The sequence below is a fragment of the Brassica napus genome, chromosome C9 (assembly GCF_020379485.1).
Source record: "Brassica napus cultivar Da-Ae chromosome C9, Da-Ae, whole genome shotgun sequence".
Lineage (NCBI taxonomy): Eukaryota > Viridiplantae > Streptophyta > Magnoliopsida > Brassicales > Brassicaceae > Brassica > Brassica napus.
This window is the reverse complement of record NC_063452.1, coordinates 7,959,507-7,978,618: the sequence shown is the minus strand read 5'-3', so window position 1 is coordinate 7,978,618 and position 19,112 is coordinate 7,959,507. Positions and strand designations below refer to the sequence as shown.

The following is a 19,112-nucleotide window of genomic DNA, read 5'->3' as shown; positions in this document are numbered from 1 at the left end:
CACAAATTTCAGATCTCCAGTAAATTTTTCAGGCTTTGGGTTTGAAGATGAAGATTCTGATAACATTCCTCTTTAGTTGTGTACTAGTTTTGTCCATAATGTTATTATCATCCTCAAAAAACATCAAGAACCAACTTCTTGATGCTATATCCACCGGTAAGAAAAAAGAACTATATATTCATCTTTTGTGTTTTATATATTAACTAAGAATCGTCCTTCTGACTTTATACATTTTCATTTTCTTTCCACAGTTTCAAAGGAATCCGAAACACCGAGGGATAAACTGTTGGGAGGACTTTTAACCGGCGATTTCGATGAAGGTTCTTGCTTCAGTAGGTATCATAAATCTTCGTTGTATCGCCAGCCTTCGCCATACAAGCCTTCAGAATATCTCGTCTCTAAGCTTAGAAGCTACGAGGTGCTGCACAAGCGTTGCGGTCCAGACACAAAAGCTTACAAGGAAGCAACAGAGAATCTTGTTCGTGATGAGAATTATGCAGAAGGCAACTCCATCGGTGAATGCAGATACATTGTGTGGATCGCGGGTTACGGGCTTGGAAACAGAATGCTTACCATTGCTTCTGCCTTCCTCTACGCTCTCTTAACAGAGAGAATCATTCTCGTTGACAACCGCAAGGATGTTAGTGATATCTTATGCGAGCCATTTCCAGGTACTTCTTGGTTGCTTCCTCTTGACTTCCCATTGATGAATGGTACTTACCGGTTCGACAAGGGATACTCTCGTTGTTACGGAACAATGCTGAACAATCACGCCATCAACTCGACTTCTATCCCGCAGCATCTATATCTTCATAACCTCCATGATTCAAGGGATGAAGATAAGATGTTCGTCTGCGAAAAGGATCAAGGTTTGATCAACAAAGTCCCTTGGTTGATTATTCAAGCCAATGTCTACTTTGTTCCGTCTCTATGGTTTAATCCAACTTTCCGACCCGAACTAACGAAGCTGTTCCCGCAGAAAGATACAGTCTTCCACCTTTTGTCTCGGTATCTTTTTCATCCGACCAATCAAGTTTGGGGTATGGTCACAAGGTACTACCACGCTCACTTATCCAGAGCGGACGAGACACTCGGGATTCAAATACGGGTTTTCAGAAAGAACGCTGGATATTTCCAGCACGTCATGGACCAGATCGTAGGTTGTACGCAAAGACAGAAACTCTTGCCTGAGTTGGCTTCACAAGAAGGACCACAAGTCAACGCATCGAGTATCACAAAAGTTAAAGCTGTTCTTGTCACATCTTTGTATCCAGAGTACTCTGACAACTTAAAGAGCATGTTTTGGGAGCGACCAAGTTCGACAGGAGAGGTTGTTGAAGTCAATCAACCAAGTGGAGAAAGGTTTCAGCAAACAGACAAGAAGCTTCATGACCAAAAGGCGCTTGCTGAGATATATCTACTGAGCCTAACCGATAAGATTGTCACAAGTGCAAGGTCTACGTTTGGATATGCTGCTTATAGTATTGGAGGATTAAAGCCATGGTTACTTTTTCAGCCAAGGGATCTTACAACTCCTGATCCTCCATGTGTTCGATCCACGTCGATGGAGCCTTGTTACCTTACTCCTCCGTTTCATGGATGTGAAGCTGACTGGGGAAAAAACTCGGGGGAGATTTTTCCTTTTGTTAAGCATTGTGAGGATCTTGTGGATGACGGGCTCAAGCTATATGATGAATTGTAGATCTTGTTTAAGCAATTTTATCTCTCTTTTAGTTCTCCTGTATAATAATCATCATCATTGATGTTCAGTGGAAGATGTTACGCTTTACAGTTTACAACTGTATACTATGTTTTCATATGTCAATGCATAGAAACATTTAGTTGTTCAAAACGTCTACAAGGTTTGCTTGGGTATAAACAACTAATAAACAGCACATGTTATAATCATATTCAAACATTTAGTTATCAATGAGGTTTTCTGGAGGTTACTTTATGTGTCATTTAAGACAGTAGGTAGCATTGACCATTGGTGAGTATATTGCAATCGTTTTTTACATTCTAACTAGCCCCGTTAATTCTATAAAAATGAGTTGCTTTGTGATGAGAAAGTTAATTTATACCTGAACAAAGAATGATTCTCTCTGTTATGTTCTCAAGACCTATAATGGTGTTTCCACAACCACATCAGACCCGGCTCAACAATAAATAAAACCCTGGGATAAAATTTTCTCAAGAAGGAGAGAATGATATAAAATCCGAAACCAATTTCGACCATACCACCCAAATCCCAACCATGAAACAAGCTCCAAGGACCCGGTTTGGAACAATAGACATGCACAAAATCTTTAACCAGTCCGTAGAGGTTCTATTCAACCAACCGACCAACTAACTCAAACTTGAAGGCTTCACGAACAAGTGCAACCAGCTAAGCCTCAACGTACCATTGCAAACACCATTGCAAACCGGTCCAAAAGAATGCTTGATCCCTTCATGAAGGGGAAGAAGAGGGTTTCCTTGTTTGTTATTTCTCTGCCTATCTAGGTTCACGAGCACGAGTGTCAGTCTTTGTGCGGGTTTGATTTTTGCCCACACATGCTATAGAAAGGTATCTAGTTGTACCGAGCTAGGTACGATGGGTTCACTCCAAATACACTACCACTAACGTGATACACATATCACAAATTTTAATAAAATTTCTCCAAGAATTATTACTTAATGCTAATATCTATAATTATTAACGTGATACGAAGTCATGTATTTTATACAAGGATGATATCATAACCCTAATCTAATAAGAATATTGTATAATATAGATTACAACAATACGTTATATTTCCTTTTCCTAATAAGAATCATTCAAAAATCATCCTACAGGTAAACGAAGCAAATGTTGCAGGATGCCATCTTTTCTCAAGATTGGTGCACGACATCCATGATATGAGTCGACTCAAGCCATGGAGCCGGCATCAATTTTTGGGACGGATTTTATTTGGAATCCATGTGCGCTACATGACTGGGAGGAGCCAAGTCCGATACAACAAGGCTAGCCGCATGGCACAACAGACGAGCTTGGGAGATAGAAGGTTCACCGCTAATTTTTTGGATATGATTATCCAAGTCAGCAATATGAGACTGATGGGAAAATGGAAGGACAATTCTTTTAAATAGACTATTTCCAAGTTTTGGTCACAAAAATAGATCACAAGGAGAAAAATGACTAAAATGTTTCATTTAATAGGTAAAAAGATCTTAATATACTAGATATATAAAAAAATAAAAAAATAAAAAATAAAAAAATAAAAATTTTATATAGTTTAAGATTATATATTTTCAAATTCGAACTTTCAAAAAAAAAATTTAAATTTTGTTTTTATTTTTTTTTCAAATTTTCTTTTTGTAATTCGAAAATACTTTTTGAAACTATTTTTAAATTTTTTTTTTCAAATTTTCAATATTTATTTTTTATTTTATAAAATTTTAAACTCCAATCCCAAATCTCCACCCCTTAACTTTAAACCCTAAGGTTTGGATTAGTTAATCCTAGTGGTATAAATGTATATTTACCTCTTTAATGAAATATTTTGGCCATTTTAATCATTAAAATCTATATTTGTGACCAAAACTTTTTTATTGCTATTCTAGGGTATATTTCAAAATGGAATACATCCAATTTGTGGGAAAGCACATAAGCTTCTCTTTATAAAGAAGGGGGAATATCCTCGAGAGGAAGATAAGTAAGAGAAGGCCACAAAGATCTGACACTCTAAAATATTCAATAATTAGAAAATAAGAGTTCCAACCCTGCTCGTTTTACTTTTTCAAAAAAAAAAATCCTGCTCGTTTTACACTTTTTGTGATCTAAACACTTCATATGCAGATAAGAGTTTCCATCTATCATCTATGAATATAGCCCCTCACCAGAACTTGGCACATTTTCCAAAAATTACTCACAAATAAGTCTATATACATCAAAGAGTCTTTGGGAGGAAAGCTTTTCTTGTTCTCTCTCGGAGGCTAAAGGGATCTCAATCCAATGTAGGCCTAGGAAGTAGTTTGGTCATATGCCTATCATGTGCTCATCCATTATTATACTTGTAACCCTCGAATGAGGAAATCTCTCGAATGAGATGTATATACTAATTTAATATATATATATAATTTTATTTTTAAGAAATGAATATAATTTTTATAAATAATTTTAGAATGATTTTTTTGAAACAAACTCAATAAATAAAAAGAGACATTTTCTCTTGGAAATGAAATTTATAAGAAATGTTAATATTACAAACTATAAATTTAGAGGAATAAATTCCGAAAATGAACTAAAACTATCTTAATTTTTAAGATAAACTTCATCTAAATCTCATCTACACCAGACATAGTCAGACAAATGTTTTATTCAGAATAACTCTTTGTCTGATTAGAACTTGGACTAATCAGTAACAAAAAAAAAATCATCTAAATAATATAAATTTTGATTTTGAAGAATATTACATTTTCTAATTATTATTTTTAGATAGGTCACAGTTGAAGTCCTAGTGTAATCGTTCTCAATGAAGTTGGCTAAGAGCATCTCCAACCTATAACACTATTTTAGTGTCAAAACTACATTATTTTGGTGTAGTTTCAACACTAAAAAAAATATTGTTTTCCAACCACAACACTAAATTCCATACTAAAAATTATTTTATAATATTATATGTATTTAACTTTTTATTTGTCATTTATTTAATTGTACAATTTATTAATAAAATAAGTGAATAGTGTTATAGTGTAGTAAATAGTGTCACCAAATTTGGTGTAAAATTATAGTGTGACACTAAAATGGTGTGATTTTTGCAGTTAGATTGGAGAAAGTTTTAGTGTTAAAATAACGTTAAAATAGCGTTTTGGAGCTGGGTTGTAGATTTTGGCCTAACAACCTGAAAGCAAGAATTATCAAAGAGGGAAACACTAGCTTTTTGAAATGATTTTTTTCTAAGGAACCTGAAAATAAATAAACAAGAAAGTAGCTTTTGTAAGTGCCCTCCAGCCATGTCCCAATCATTCGTAAGTCCAAGTATTTCGGTCTTATCCAATTTTCTACTATTATATTTTTCATATCCTTTTGAGTTAAGAAATAATGGAAAATGAGCGATGATCATAAACTATATAGTTGTAACATAGAATAATAAGCACAAAGGCGTTTTTGGATTAGTCCAAAGAACACTGTGTCTTTATGCGTATTCATATTCATATTCATATTCATAGTCAGACGGCGTTTGTCGCATCTATCTTTGTCGCTAACATAACAACTCCAAGAACATAATCTTCTTAATACAAGATTATTTGCTCAGAAATCACAGGATGTGGCAACAAACTTAGCCTTATCATTATAAAATATGGTAGTTAGACCATTAATTCCTACTAACAATTATTGAAACATTTCTTTTTTTGGTTAACCAAAAGTTTCAGACACTTTTTTACAGTTCACCAAAAGTTCCAAAACTTAATCAATAACTTTCTCAGGCTAACAACATGTTAATTAACTTTCTTCAAACATTTGATTTATGTCTTAACCTTGTACGTATGGAGAGAGGCGACTAAAAGGCAAAGCCGACCTCCACCACGTAGAATTGCTTGCTTTTATATAAAGATAGCAACACTCTTTTAACACTTGACATCATTCATTCACACAAAACACTTCAAACCAAAACAATGACTTTGTCCATTTCCTTCCTTCTTCCTCTCCTCTTCTCCCTTTCCATCATCTCCACCGATGCACTGACATCAGCATCCGACGTGTCAGCTTTAAAAGCCTTCAAAGCCTCCGTGAAACCCAACTCAATCCCTCCATGGTCCTGTCTCGCAAGCTGGGACTTTACTGCCTCCGACCCATGCGCCACACCACGTCGAACTCATTTCACGTGCGGCATCACTTGCTCGTCCGACTCCACACGTGTGACCCAACTCACTCTCGACCCGGTCGGGTACACGGGTCGTCTCACGCCGCTCATCTCTGGTCTCACGCAGCTACTCACGCTCGATCTCGCCGACAACAACTTCTACGGCTCAATACCATCTTCCATCTCCTCCCTCGTCAGCCTCCAGACACTAACTCTCCGGTCAAACTCGTTCTCTGGGTCCTTGCCCGAATCGGTAACTCGGCTCAGCTCAGCCGAGTCGATCGACATCTCGCGTAACTCGCTAACCGGGTCGCTTCCGAAATCACTTAGCTCGCTCTCGAATCTGAGACAGCTCGATCTTAGCTACAACAAGCTCACCGGCTCGATCCCAAAGCTCCCGCAGAGCCTCATCGACCTTGCTCTAAAGGCGAACTCTTTATCGGGACCCATCTCAAAAGAGTCGTTCACCGAGTCGACTCAGCTTGAAGTAGTCGAACTCGCTGAGAACTCGTTCACCGGAACACTCGGAGCTTGGTTCTTCAATCTGCAATCTATCCAACAAGTCGATCTAGCGAACAACAGCATCACGGGCATCGAAGTCCTTCCTCCTAAGAAGCTCGCCGGAGAAAGCGACCTCGTGGCGGTGGAGCTCGGGTTTAACCGAATCGCCGGGACCGCTCCGGCGAGTCTCGCGGCGTACCCGAGACTTTCTTCGTTGTCTTTGAGGTACAACATGCTTCACGGAGCGATCCCGGCGGAATACGAACGGAGCAAGACGTTGAGACGGCTTTTCCTCGACGGGAATTACTTAACCGGGAAAGCGCCGGCGAGATTCGTTAAACCGGAGACGGAAGTGATGGGGAGTTTGGGGAATAATTGTCTGCAGGGATGTCCAGGGAAAGCGAAGATGTGTGCTCCATCGCAGAAACCATTTTCCATCTGCAAGCAGGCTTATGGTGGGAAACCAAAGTCATAGTTTTGTCGGTGTCGGTCACCTTTTTGTGTCAGTGATTTGTAAAATAATGGTCTTTTATTGAGTTTACTCTATAGTCTTGAAGAAATAGTACTAAAATATTTATTCATCGAGATCTTCGGATGTTGGCAGAAAGTAAAAACTGCGTTGAAAGTACACAATCTAATGTATAAAAAATAAAGAACGAGATTTTTTAGCCTGTTTGTTTCATTTTTATTTTGAAATATAATACAAATTAGATTTCCATCCGCTCAACCGGATATTTGTTTTCACTTTTCTAAACATAAATTATTATTTTCTATACATAAATTATTATTTTAGAACATAAATGGTATATATTTTTAATGTGAATCGTATACTTAAATATTTATATAACTATTTCAAATACAATAATTTTATAATTTACATGTTATAATTAATCAATTGTTTAAAACCGTATGTATTTATCACTTCTTATTATATATTTATCTTACTATATTTGCATTTAGTTATTAAGCAAATTAATATATTCATGAGAAAATATATTTGAAAATTATTTTGTATTTAATTTATGCTAAATTTTGATTCGTCTTTCGAAACTAGATTTCTTTTTACCAATACTTTTTATGGTTATTCATTTTAGATAATATATTATTGTATATATAAAAATATAAAATATATTAATTTTTAGACATGTATTATATAGTTTACTATTTAAACCGTTCTATTATCATATCTTAATTTTAAAATAAATAATTTATATTTATGAAAATAATTTTTTTTAAATTTATCAATTGAATATACTTTTATCATATTTATTTAATTATAATAATTGTATTTTAACATAATCATGACTATAAAATAGATAAAATAAGATATAATTTATTTATTTTTTATTTTATAAACGATAACTTAAAATACATTAAGTTATGGTTAAAATATTTATACACGAATTTATTAGAATTTTTAAAATATAATATATAAATATATATTATATTTAAAATAAAAATGAAAATATATTATGATTAAAGTAGTTACAAAAATTTTACATTATTAGCTTTAAAGAAAGACAAGTTATCTTTTATACATGCATTATATAGTTTGCTAATGTTAACCCATCTTACCAATGTATTATACTTTATTTTTGATCATAAATGTTTTATACCTACGAAAATAAAATATATAAAATATATAAATTTATAAATTTAATACAATTTTATTATAGTTAGATCAATTAATTTTTTTCTAATATGATTAATTATGATTATATAATAGATAAAATATTATAGAATTTTTTTTTTTCATTTTATAAACGATAACTGAATATATTAATGTATAATAATATGTCAAAATAATTTCGAAATTAGTGAAAATATTTAAATATAATTTCAAAAATGATGATCTTGTAAAAATCTATTAAAACAAATTTGTTAGTATTTTAAAGATTCTATGTATTATTAATCTTAATAAAATATATTTAATAAGATTTCTAATTGATGGTCAAATTAAAAAATCACACATGAAAAAAGTCACGACTTTGATTCATGTGTGATTTTTTTTTAAAATGGACTCTCAATATAAATCAGTTATCATCCTTTTATTACTAATAATATGAATTAATAATATATAATTCTTAATATAACCCGGATTTGTTAACAAACTCACCTTGATTCATTTGTGATATTTTTATTTGAATCATCATTTAATTTTTTTATTAAATGTATTTCTTTAATACTAATATATAATCTTTTAACTACTTAAATCATAATATAAGTTGATATCTTTTAATTTAAAATATAAATATATTTATTTATTTTTCTTAACAAATGTGTTGAAAAACATTATAACAATATCTTAATTATCAAAAATTGTATATAAATATTTTCACTAATTTTACTATTTTATAGTTATATCTATCATTTTTAAATAAAACATTGTATTTAACTAAATATGATAAAATTATTTTAAACTGATAAATTAATATATTTTATTTTCACAAACATCAAAATTTTTTGCTAGAAATATAATATGTTATTAGAACGGGTTGACATTAGTAAATTAGATAATCATGTATAAAATTAACTTATCTTAAAATTATATATATATAGTTATTATCTTAAATGAATAAACATAAAAAAATATTGATAAAAAAAATCTAGCACTTTAAATTACGGATCGGGATCATAATAATTGAATAAAAAATAATTTTAAAATATGTATAATAAAAATATCAAATATATGTGATGATTTGAAATAGTCAGTTAACTTACAGCATGAAAACTATCAAATTATTATATTTAAAATAATTATATATAAACATTTAAATATATAAGTAGCTTAAAAAATATATTCTAATTATGTAAAATATATATAAACATGAAAATTAATACCCGCACGGTTGTGCGGATCCAAATCTAGTAAGATTTAAAATTTGATTGTGTCATGAATAATTATTGCTTTATAAATTTTAGTCCAAAGATCAAGCTTATAAAAATTTACGACGACAATTCTGTATATAAGTTAAAATTTATTTTCACAGATTAGAAATTTAATAGTAGTTTTTCTATATAAGTTTTTTTTTCTAACAAGGTTTAAAATCTACGTTAAGTATGGAAGATATTCTAACTATTTTCAAAATTAAAGATTTATAGTATTTTTTTTAGCAACAAATAGATTTATAGTAATAAAATGAATTTTGATTCTATTTGTTTTTGGTGTATTAACTATTAAGACTAAAAGTAATACTACTTTGTAAGTATTTGTTCTTCTAATTATTGTTTTTTTGGTCAACGATTATTGTTTTAAACATATACTAGTATTAGGTATGAAAAAACATCTAATCATTTTTCAAACTTTAAAATATATATACTAATAGAATCAATTTTGATACATTTTAGTTTTTCCCTATTTAAATCAATAAATTTATGTATTTCTACTATATGGATAACGTAGTGTTATGATACCCAATATGAATCCACAGTTTTTATTATTTGATAAATGACTACTAACGATTTGTTATGAACGTAATCAAAAGTAAAAAATGACAGCACCGAATAACGAGTAAATATAATAAGTGTGGAGCCCACTGTCACTATGCTCGCACTGTAACTTTAACTTTTTCACTTCTATATAAATCGATCATTTCGATCGATTGTAACATCATCTCAAAAACACAATCTCTTCTCCCTTATAATAAAATCTCTCTCTATTCCATTGTTATCTTCTTCGTACGGGTATAAAATTTTGCTTTGTTTAAATTCCTGCGATACAATAAAATTTCAGTTCTTTTTATAACACGTTATCAGCACGATCGTTCTGCAATTCGGTAAAATTTATTGTATCATATATTCCCTGCTATAATGGTCGGTATACCGCCTGTACTATTATTTATATTATGTTATAATGGCCGGAATACCGCCTATATTATTTATTAATAATTTAATTAATTTATTGGTCGGCCGAGCCGCCTTATATTCTGTTTATTGTTAATTGGTCGGCCGAGCCGCCTTATATTCTGTTTATTGTTAATTGGTCGGCCGAGCCGCCTTATATTCTGTTTATTGTTAATTGGTCGGCCGAGCCGCCGTATAATTTATTTATTACTTTGCATTGACCGGCTGAGCCGTCGCATGATTTGTTGCCATAATTTTTACCTTTACTAATTTTTATGAAATTTTATAGATTTGATTGACAGTTTAATACAATATTTTCAGACTGATTTTTGGTGCACTCGATTTAACACCAACGGTCACAAAGAAAATTTTTCAAATAATTTCCCTTTCTCAAACGGTCATGAACAGTGATTTTCATCCATAAATACAACTCATTTTCACTTCATTTCATCATCCAAAACATTTCCTCTTCTCTCAAAAATTTCAAATCGCTCTCCTCCGGTTTTTCATTTCAAGAAAGATGATTCGCGCATTTTTGATTTTATGTGCAATTTTTATTTGTATTTCTGTTTACGGTTTATTCGTTAGAGAATTTACTCCGGGTAAATTTAAGATGAATATCGGTTTACTTTTCTTTACATCGCTTCTCCTTGTAATTGCTTGTATGATTAATGTAAACGGTTTTTAAATTATGAAGTTCTAATAAAATTATTATTTTGTGTTTTAGAAATACAAATGACAAACATCGAGAAACTCCAGTTCCCGGGTCTGAAAGTAACCGGCGAAAACTATGTCAGATGGGTCACAAATGTGAAACCTTATCTTGTAATAAAAAAAATAACCGAAGCGATAAAAGTCGGTAACAAATCGCCACCCGAGCATATAGCCGAAGCGATAATCTTCCTGAAGAAGCACTTAGATGAGAATCTAACTCACGACTATGGAGACGTTGAGGACCCAGCCGTACTATGGCAAGCCTTGAAAGACAGATTCGATAATCAAAAGGAAATCAATCTCCCTCACGCTCTTGAAGAGTGGAAAACCCTGAGGTTTCAGGATTTCCAAAGGGTTAGAGATTACAATTCCACTATCTTGAGGATAGTTGCACAATTAAAATATTGTGGTAACCCTGTCACTGAAGCAGAAATGCTTGACAAGACATACAATACTTTCCACAAAGAACACAACGTCTTATCCCGAATTTACAGAAAATGTGGGTACACCAAATTTTCTGAATTGATGGTAACACTCATGTTGGCTGAAAAGAACGATGAGTTACTAATCAAAAACCATAATTCCCGACCTACGGGAGCCAAGGCATTTCTCGAAGTGAATGCTACGGCGGTAGAATATTCGGGAAGGAGAAACCAGACCAACCGAGGTCGTGGTCGGCGTTTCAACAACAAACGTGGAAAGCCTTACTATCCTAAAAGTATTAGATCTAACAAATGGGTTAGATTTGAACAACCTCCTAAAGGCAAAGAAACCGAAGAGGATACCACAAAGAAAAGTGAGACTGTATGTTACAGATGTGGATGTAAAGGACATTGGTCCCGTACCTGTCGTACTCCCCCACATTTGTGCAAGTTATATCAAGAGTCCATAAATGGAAAGGCTAAAGAGGTGAACCTCACGGAAAACATTGAAGGGACCTCATACCTTGAATCCTCTGATTTCGTAAATGAGCTGGACTAGAATACTCTTGAAGAGTACGGAAATGTTTCTAATAAGACTACTGAATAGTCCTCATTTGTAATGTATACTAATTATGTTTTTCAAAGAATAATGTTGTTTTAACAACAATATATGTATAATTATTGTGTGTTTTCTTTATATAATCAATGAATAAATTTCACGTTTCACTGTTTTTTAATGTTTATGATAATTTCAGAAATAGATCAAAACGCAAATGGAACAAAATCTAAGAAAGAGATTCAAGAGTTATGTATACTAGATAGTGGAACAACACACACTATCTTGAGAAAAAATATATATTTCTCAGATATAAAACCAAAAAGAATTACTGTCAATACAATATCAGGTCCTGCAGACGTGATTGAAGGAAATGGTAAAGCAAACTTTACATTGCCAAATGGAACAAAAATTTCCATACACTATATGCTCCGAATTCCAGAAGAAATTTGTTGAGTTTTAAAGACATATATCGTCAAGGATATGATACTCAGTCTGTAACTGAAAATGGAAAGAAGTGTATATATATAACTTCTGATAAATTTGGCAAAAGACACATATTGGAAAAGTTTCCAGAACTTCCTTCGGGATTACACCATACTTATATCAATGCAATCGAATCAAATTTTATGGTAAAACAAAATCCATAAGATTTTAATTTATGGCATGATCGCCTCGGTCACCCGGGCACCACAATGATGCGTAGAATCATAGAGAGCTCACATGGTCATTCACTGAAAATCCAAGAGATTTCTCAAGGGAATAAAATGACATGTGTTGCATGTTCTCTAGGAAAATTGATCGTAAGGCCATCGCCAACCAAAATCGATAAAGAATCACCAAAGTTCCTTGAAAGAATTCAAGGTGATATATGTGGACCGATACATCCACCATGTGGACCATTCCACTATTTTATGGTATTAATTGACGCATCCAGTAGATGGTCACACGTTTGTCTATTATCATCTCGAAACATAGCATTTGCGTGATTTCTAACACAGATAATCAAACTGCGGACACAGTTCCCTGATTATAATATTAAAAAAGTTAGATTAGACAACGCTGGTGAATTCACATCCCAAGCATTCAATGATTATTGTATGGTAACGGGAATTGAAGTTGAACATTCTGTGGCTCATGTTCATACGCAAAATGGTTTGGCTGAATCTTTAATTAAGCGTCTGCAGCTGATTGCAAGACCATCGATCATGAGATCAAAACTTCCAACCTCTGTATGGGGACATGCTATTTTGCACGCAGAAACACTCATTCGAATCAGACGAAGTGCATACCACAAGTATTCCCCACTACAATTAGCGTTTGGTCGAGAACCAAATATTTCCCATTTAAGAATCTTTGGTTGTGCAGTATATGTGCCTGTAGCACCACCACAACGAACAAAGATGGGACCACAAAGAAGGTTGGGAATATATGTTGGTTGTGACTCTCCATCAATTATAAGATACCTAGAACCACAGACTGGTGACGTCTTTACAGCACGTTTTGCTGATTGTCATTTTGACGAAAATGTATTCCCAGTTCTAGGGGGAGAAAACAAAAATGTTGGAAGTGATATAAAATGGAGTGTACCATCATTGTTATATCTTGATCCTCCTACTAAAGAGTCAGAACTAGAAGTTCGACGAATTATGCATTTATAGAGTATAGCTAACCAGCTACCTGATACATTTGCAGATACCAAGACAGTAACTAAATCTCATATACCAGCTGCAAATGCTCCTGCTTGTATCAAAATGCCAAATGAACAAGAAAAGGAGGATGACACACGAGAGCTAAAAACACGTCTGAAGCGTGGTAGACATGTTGGTTCTAAGGATAAGAATCCTAGGAAACAGAAGAAAGCTGAAATATGTTATGCACCCAAAATAGCAGAAAATATTTTGGAAGAAATAAATGATAAGGACTCTGATGAATCAGAGCACCATGAATCGAAAGATAATCATGAGATTTCTATTAATTACATCCATAACAAAAAGATATGGAAAAGGAATGAAAATGATGACATTGGTGATGTTTTCTCATATCTTATGTCAAATGAGGTAAATGAAGATACCGATGATCCAGAACCGAAATCCATATATGAATGTCAAAAGAGACATGATTGGAATAAATGGAAAGAAACAATACAAATCGAACTTGATTCGCTTAACAAACGAAAAGTGTTTGAATCTATTATACTCACACCTGAAGATGTGAGACCAGTTGAGTACAGATGGATTTTCGTTCGAAAACGAAATGAGAAAAATGAGATTACAAGGTATAAAGCTCGCCTTGTAGCCCAAGGATTTTCTCAAAGACCTGGTATTGATTATGAGGAAACATATTTTCCTGTAATGGATGCGATCACATTTAGATTCCTGATGAGTCTAGCCGCTGATAAAAATGTTGAGATGCGTCTCATGGATGTTGTTACAGCTTATCTATACGGATCATTAGATACTGATATCTACATGAAAATCCCTGATGGATTTAAAATGCCAGAAGCATTAAGTTCCAAACCTAAAGAGTTATGTGCAATAAAATTGCAAAGATCACTATATGGGTTAAAGCAATTTGGACGTATGTGGTATAATCGTCTCAGTGATCATTTAATAAAAGAATGATATGTGAATGATCCTATATGCCCATGTGTTTTCATCAAGAAAACAATATCTGGATTTGTAATAATCGCGGTATATGTTGATGATCTTAACATTATCGGAACTCAAAAGGAAATACAAAAGGCATCAGACTATCTCAAAGGAGAATTTGAGATGAAAGATCTAGGACAGACACAGTATTGTCTTGGCCTACAAATAGAATATTCACAAAATGGTATATTTGTGCATCAATCCACATACACTAAAAGAGTGTTGAAACGATTTAACATGGATAAATCAACTCCTCTTAGCACCCCGATGGTCGTTAGGTCACTTAATATTGAAAGTGATCCATTTCGACCACCTGAGGAGAAAGAAGAGATACTTGGTCCGGAAGTACCATATCTAAGTGCAATTGGAGCGCTGATGTACCTTGCAAATTGTACACGGCCTGATATATCATTTGCTGTGAATCTTTTGGCAAGATTCAGCTCATCTCCAACTCGAAGACATTGGAATGGGATTAAACATGTTTTTCGTTACCTCCAAGGGACCATTGATTTAGGCTTGTTTTATCCTAAAAGTTCAAAAGGTCAAATGGTTGGTTTTGCAGATGCATGATATCTTTCAGATCCACACAAAGCCCGATCGCAAACATGATACGTTTTTACGATCGGAGGCACTGCTATATCAAGGGGGAGTGTTATGAACGTAATCAAAAGTCAAAAATGACAGCACCGAATAACGAGTAAATATAATAAGTGTGGAGCCCACTGTCACTATGCTCGCACAGTAACTTCAACTTTTTCACTTTTATATAAATCGATCATTTCGATCGATTGTAACATCATCTCAAAAACACAATCTCTTCTCCCTTATAATAAAATCTCTCTCTATTCCAGTGTTATCTTCTTCGTACGGGTATAAAATTTTGCTTTGTTTAAATTCCCGCGATACAATAAAATTTCAGTTCTTTTTATAACACAATTGATTTTGTCATCCATAAATGACTACCAACAATTGATAAATGACTAGTAATGTCATCTCCTGACTTTGAGTTTCTTTCTCACTATGGTGCTTGTATGTAGTTTAAAGTATTTTGTTTTTTGTAACATACGGAATAACAATCGTACGGTTCTAATAATAACAAAACAAACAACGTAATAATTTCAAGCTTAATTCAAATGGCTACTAAACTAGAGCTGAATTACTTAGTAAATTGCACCAGAACTGTTAGTATTTGGGTCTAAAGAATGATCGTATAAAACCAAGTTGTGTTGGTCTCTTAATTAGAATAGTTATCAAATATTTGCTATGTAAACCAAGACCATGGTTCGAATTTTATTAACTACTATTGTTGAGTATTTAATTTTTACTGGCCAATATAAAAGATTTCATTTGTAGATAGTGGTCTAATGGCACTTGAGAGTTATCGAAACCACTAGTTCAATTTCACTTGAGAGGACTGATTACAATTTAAACATAGTGTTATGACTTATGAAATGATTATCGACAAATGTTCAAAAATTACATATTTTATCAAGAAAAACCAAAAATATCCAGATTTTTTAGAAGTTTTACAAATTAATCTGGGTTTCATGTTTATTAAAAAAAATTGTATTAAGTTATACAGGTTACTCAAAAAGAAAGACCGCATGAACGGAATAAAATTCTATTTGTGGTATCGGTACCAACCAATTTTGTCACTGTCAGCATCAGCGACTTCCTCCGGAAACAGCTGTTTCTTGGCCCTCCCATTTTCTAGTGCCTAACTTTATTTTTGCTGTCATTTATGAATTGATATTGATCACAAATGATACAAAAAAGTTCAAACATAAGCATTCCATCACAAACTAAGATGGAATGAGCAACAAAAGACACTAACCAAAGGACAACAAAAACATAAGCCAGATAAACCCCGGAGCCACTGGATATCCCGGAAGCAATAACAACAAGACTAGAACAAAGAATATAGATTATGACCTTTACCTATACTCAAGTCCTCCACAAAGCTTTATCACTTCTTCCAAAAATTCTAAAGAGTAAGCAAACCACGTTCTGAAAACTTTAAAAAAAAAAGCTAGTACCACAACCATAGGAAAAACCACCAGAGAAGATCATCCATGAATCACAAGAGCTCCAAACTGCAAGGAGAAAGCACAAGCCCCAAAAACAAACCGGACACTTACTGAGAGAGGAAGACCATAGTCGCAAGAAACCATAGATCACCAGCGACTGACAACTGGAGATAAAACGACGTTAACCAGAGGCAGCCTCCACAACCGAAAGCAGAGGAAGAGATCTTTAGAAACAATGACGCCAGTGGGACATAAACAATACAAGGACACCAAGCCATGAACCTAAATCCGTCGCTGAATCAGATGAACAGAGAAGCTAACCAAAAATATAAATCAACATCAAATGTAAATATTCATGTCACAGTTTCAAGTTCGTTTATCAGATGCATCAAAACTAAGTCTAATTGCTTTTAGACATGCACATGGATATAAACTTTTGTTTTCAGTCCAATTACATATCCGGAAAAATTTTATCCGTGGATTACAGTTCTTATTGTGAATTATGGATACCTAAAATTAAACAAAAAAAAGGAAAAAAAAACATTGCTTTTGGCAGTTTTTGATTTTGGGACTGTCCCAAAATACTTCTATTAATCGAAGTGGTATACAGTATACTGTAATAAGGAAATCAGAGCTGCTTAATACTGACTCAAACTTGAAAATGATATTGATCAACCAAATAGAAATCTACAAGAAGAAAAGAACAAAAACTATTTTCAACCGCTAGTTTAAGAAAACAAGCATGCTTAGAAACAGAAATATTTTAAAATTGACAAAGTTAAGCAACAAGTAAAATACTAATAGTTATATTAATAAGAATATAATTTGGCAGTTTTTGATTTTGGGACTGTCCCAAAATACTTATATTAATCGAAGTTGTATACTGTAATAAAGAAAAGGGTTTTTGCCAAAACTAACCCACAACTTGATTTTAACCCCAAACTTATACCCAAACTTGAATCAAATGCAAAACTAACCTAAAAGACTAGTGAAATTACAGCTCAGCCCCTTGTGACCAAACAAAAAAACAGAAGCCATTTTTACGAATATAGCCCTAGTAAATCGTCTGAGTCGTCTGAGATGTTGGAAGTCGTCTGGACGACTGAAGTATAAGTCGTCTGGACGACTGAAGTGTAAGTCGTCTGGTACCAGTTTATTTTAAAAATAATTTATAAATCTTGTAAAAAAATATTTTGATGCGTGAAAAATAAAAATCAAGTAATTATAAACAGTTTTAAGTGATATAAATTAAGATATGATAAAATTGATTTGTTTTGAAGATAGATGAGTGGAAGTAGTGAATCATGAAATACTTTGGTTTAGGAGTTTGGCAAACATATGTTGTAGTATTGTATGTATTGTTAGAGTTAGATTTTGGAAAACTAAAATGTTTTTTTCAAAAATTAGTTTTCACCTATATGTGTTTATTTATGTGTATAGTAAACACTTTTCAAGTTTGATTTGATTTTATGAAGTCTTTAATTAGATAATTAAGTTTAGGGGTTATGTTTAGGGTGTGGACGACTTATATTTCAGTCGTCTGTTGAATAATTTACTCGGACGACGTATATTTTAGTCGTCTGTTGAATAATTTACTCGGACGACTTACATTTCAGTCGTCTGGTGAAGAAATTAAAACAGATGACTTACATGTAAGTCGTCCAAATATTCCCGCCTAAATTTTTTAAAAAAATTATTTTCCCACTTAAATAATTTAAACCAGACGACTTACTTGTAAGTCGTCTGGAAAGTCTTCTATTTTAGTTTCCCGCTAAAAATATTTAATTTCCCGCTAAAAATATTAAACTCTTCTGGACGACTTACATGTAAGTCGTCTGTTTTAATTTCTTCACCAGACGACTGAAATGTAAGTCGTCCAGGAAGTCGTCTGAGTAAAAAATATTTAATATAATTGGATTTTTTGTCTCCCTATATAAAGAAAAATTTACACATTCTCTCTCCTCCTCTCAAATGGCTGCAACAAAAATGTAATGTTCATCATTCTAAAACTCTCCAACCTCTCTCTAATCTCTTTGACTTGAAAACACCAAACTTTATATGAATTTTTCAGTTTTGTCTCATGTATTTCTTACTAATCTATCTCTTTTACAGGTTTTTAATCAAATGGTACTCATCTTCCATTAATTTAAAGGTAAATCTATTAATTTTAGATATGTATTTTTGTGTGTTCTATAAATGTAGATTTATCTAATCTTCCACTCATTTTCTCTATTTTTAAGTCATTTGAACGTTTTTGGATATGCAGGTTTTTCAGATCTGGATTTGATATGCAGGTTTTTCAGATCTGGAAGACTTCTTGGACGACTTACCTATTAGTCGTCTGGAAGTCGTCTGGACTTCTTGGAAGTCTTCTGACAAAGTCGTCTGGACTTCCAGGAAGTCGTCTGGACTTCCAGGAAGTCGTCTGGACTTCCAGGAAGTCGTCTGGACTTCCAGGAAGTCGTCTGGACTTCAGGGAAGTCGTCTGGACTTCCAGGAAGTCTTCTGACGAAGTCTCCCTTTCATAATAGATCTGAGCGTTTTGGTAAGTT

At 33.2% G+C, this 19,112-nt stretch overlaps 2 protein-coding genes across 2 annotated transcripts; both read left to right on the top strand.

The window, feature by feature from the left end:
• The first annotated feature begins 17 nt into the window (after positions 1 to 17).
• Positions 18 to 2,496, top strand: LOC106409706 (fucosyltransferase 6). The gene is made up of 2 exons (XM_013850279.3): positions 18 to 156; positions 252 to 2,496. The coding sequence occupies exons 1-2, from the start codon at positions 48 to 50 to the stop codon at positions 1,700 to 1,702; spliced, it is 1,560 nt and encodes a 519-aa protein (XP_013705733.1). The 5' UTR covers positions 18 to 47; the 3' UTR covers positions 1,703 to 2,496.
• Positions 2,497 to 5,382: 2,886 nt separating this feature from the next.
• Positions 5,383 to 7,015, top strand: LOC106411146 (leucine-rich repeat receptor-like serine/threonine-protein kinase SKM1). Its single transcript, XM_013851840.3, has one exon. It carries the CDS (start codon positions 5,659 to 5,661, stop codon positions 6,820 to 6,822), a length of 1,164 nt encoding a protein of 387 aa, XP_013707294.1. The 5' UTR covers positions 5,383 to 5,658; the 3' UTR covers positions 6,823 to 7,015.
• The last annotated feature ends 12,097 nt before the right edge of the window (positions 7,016 to 19,112 follow it).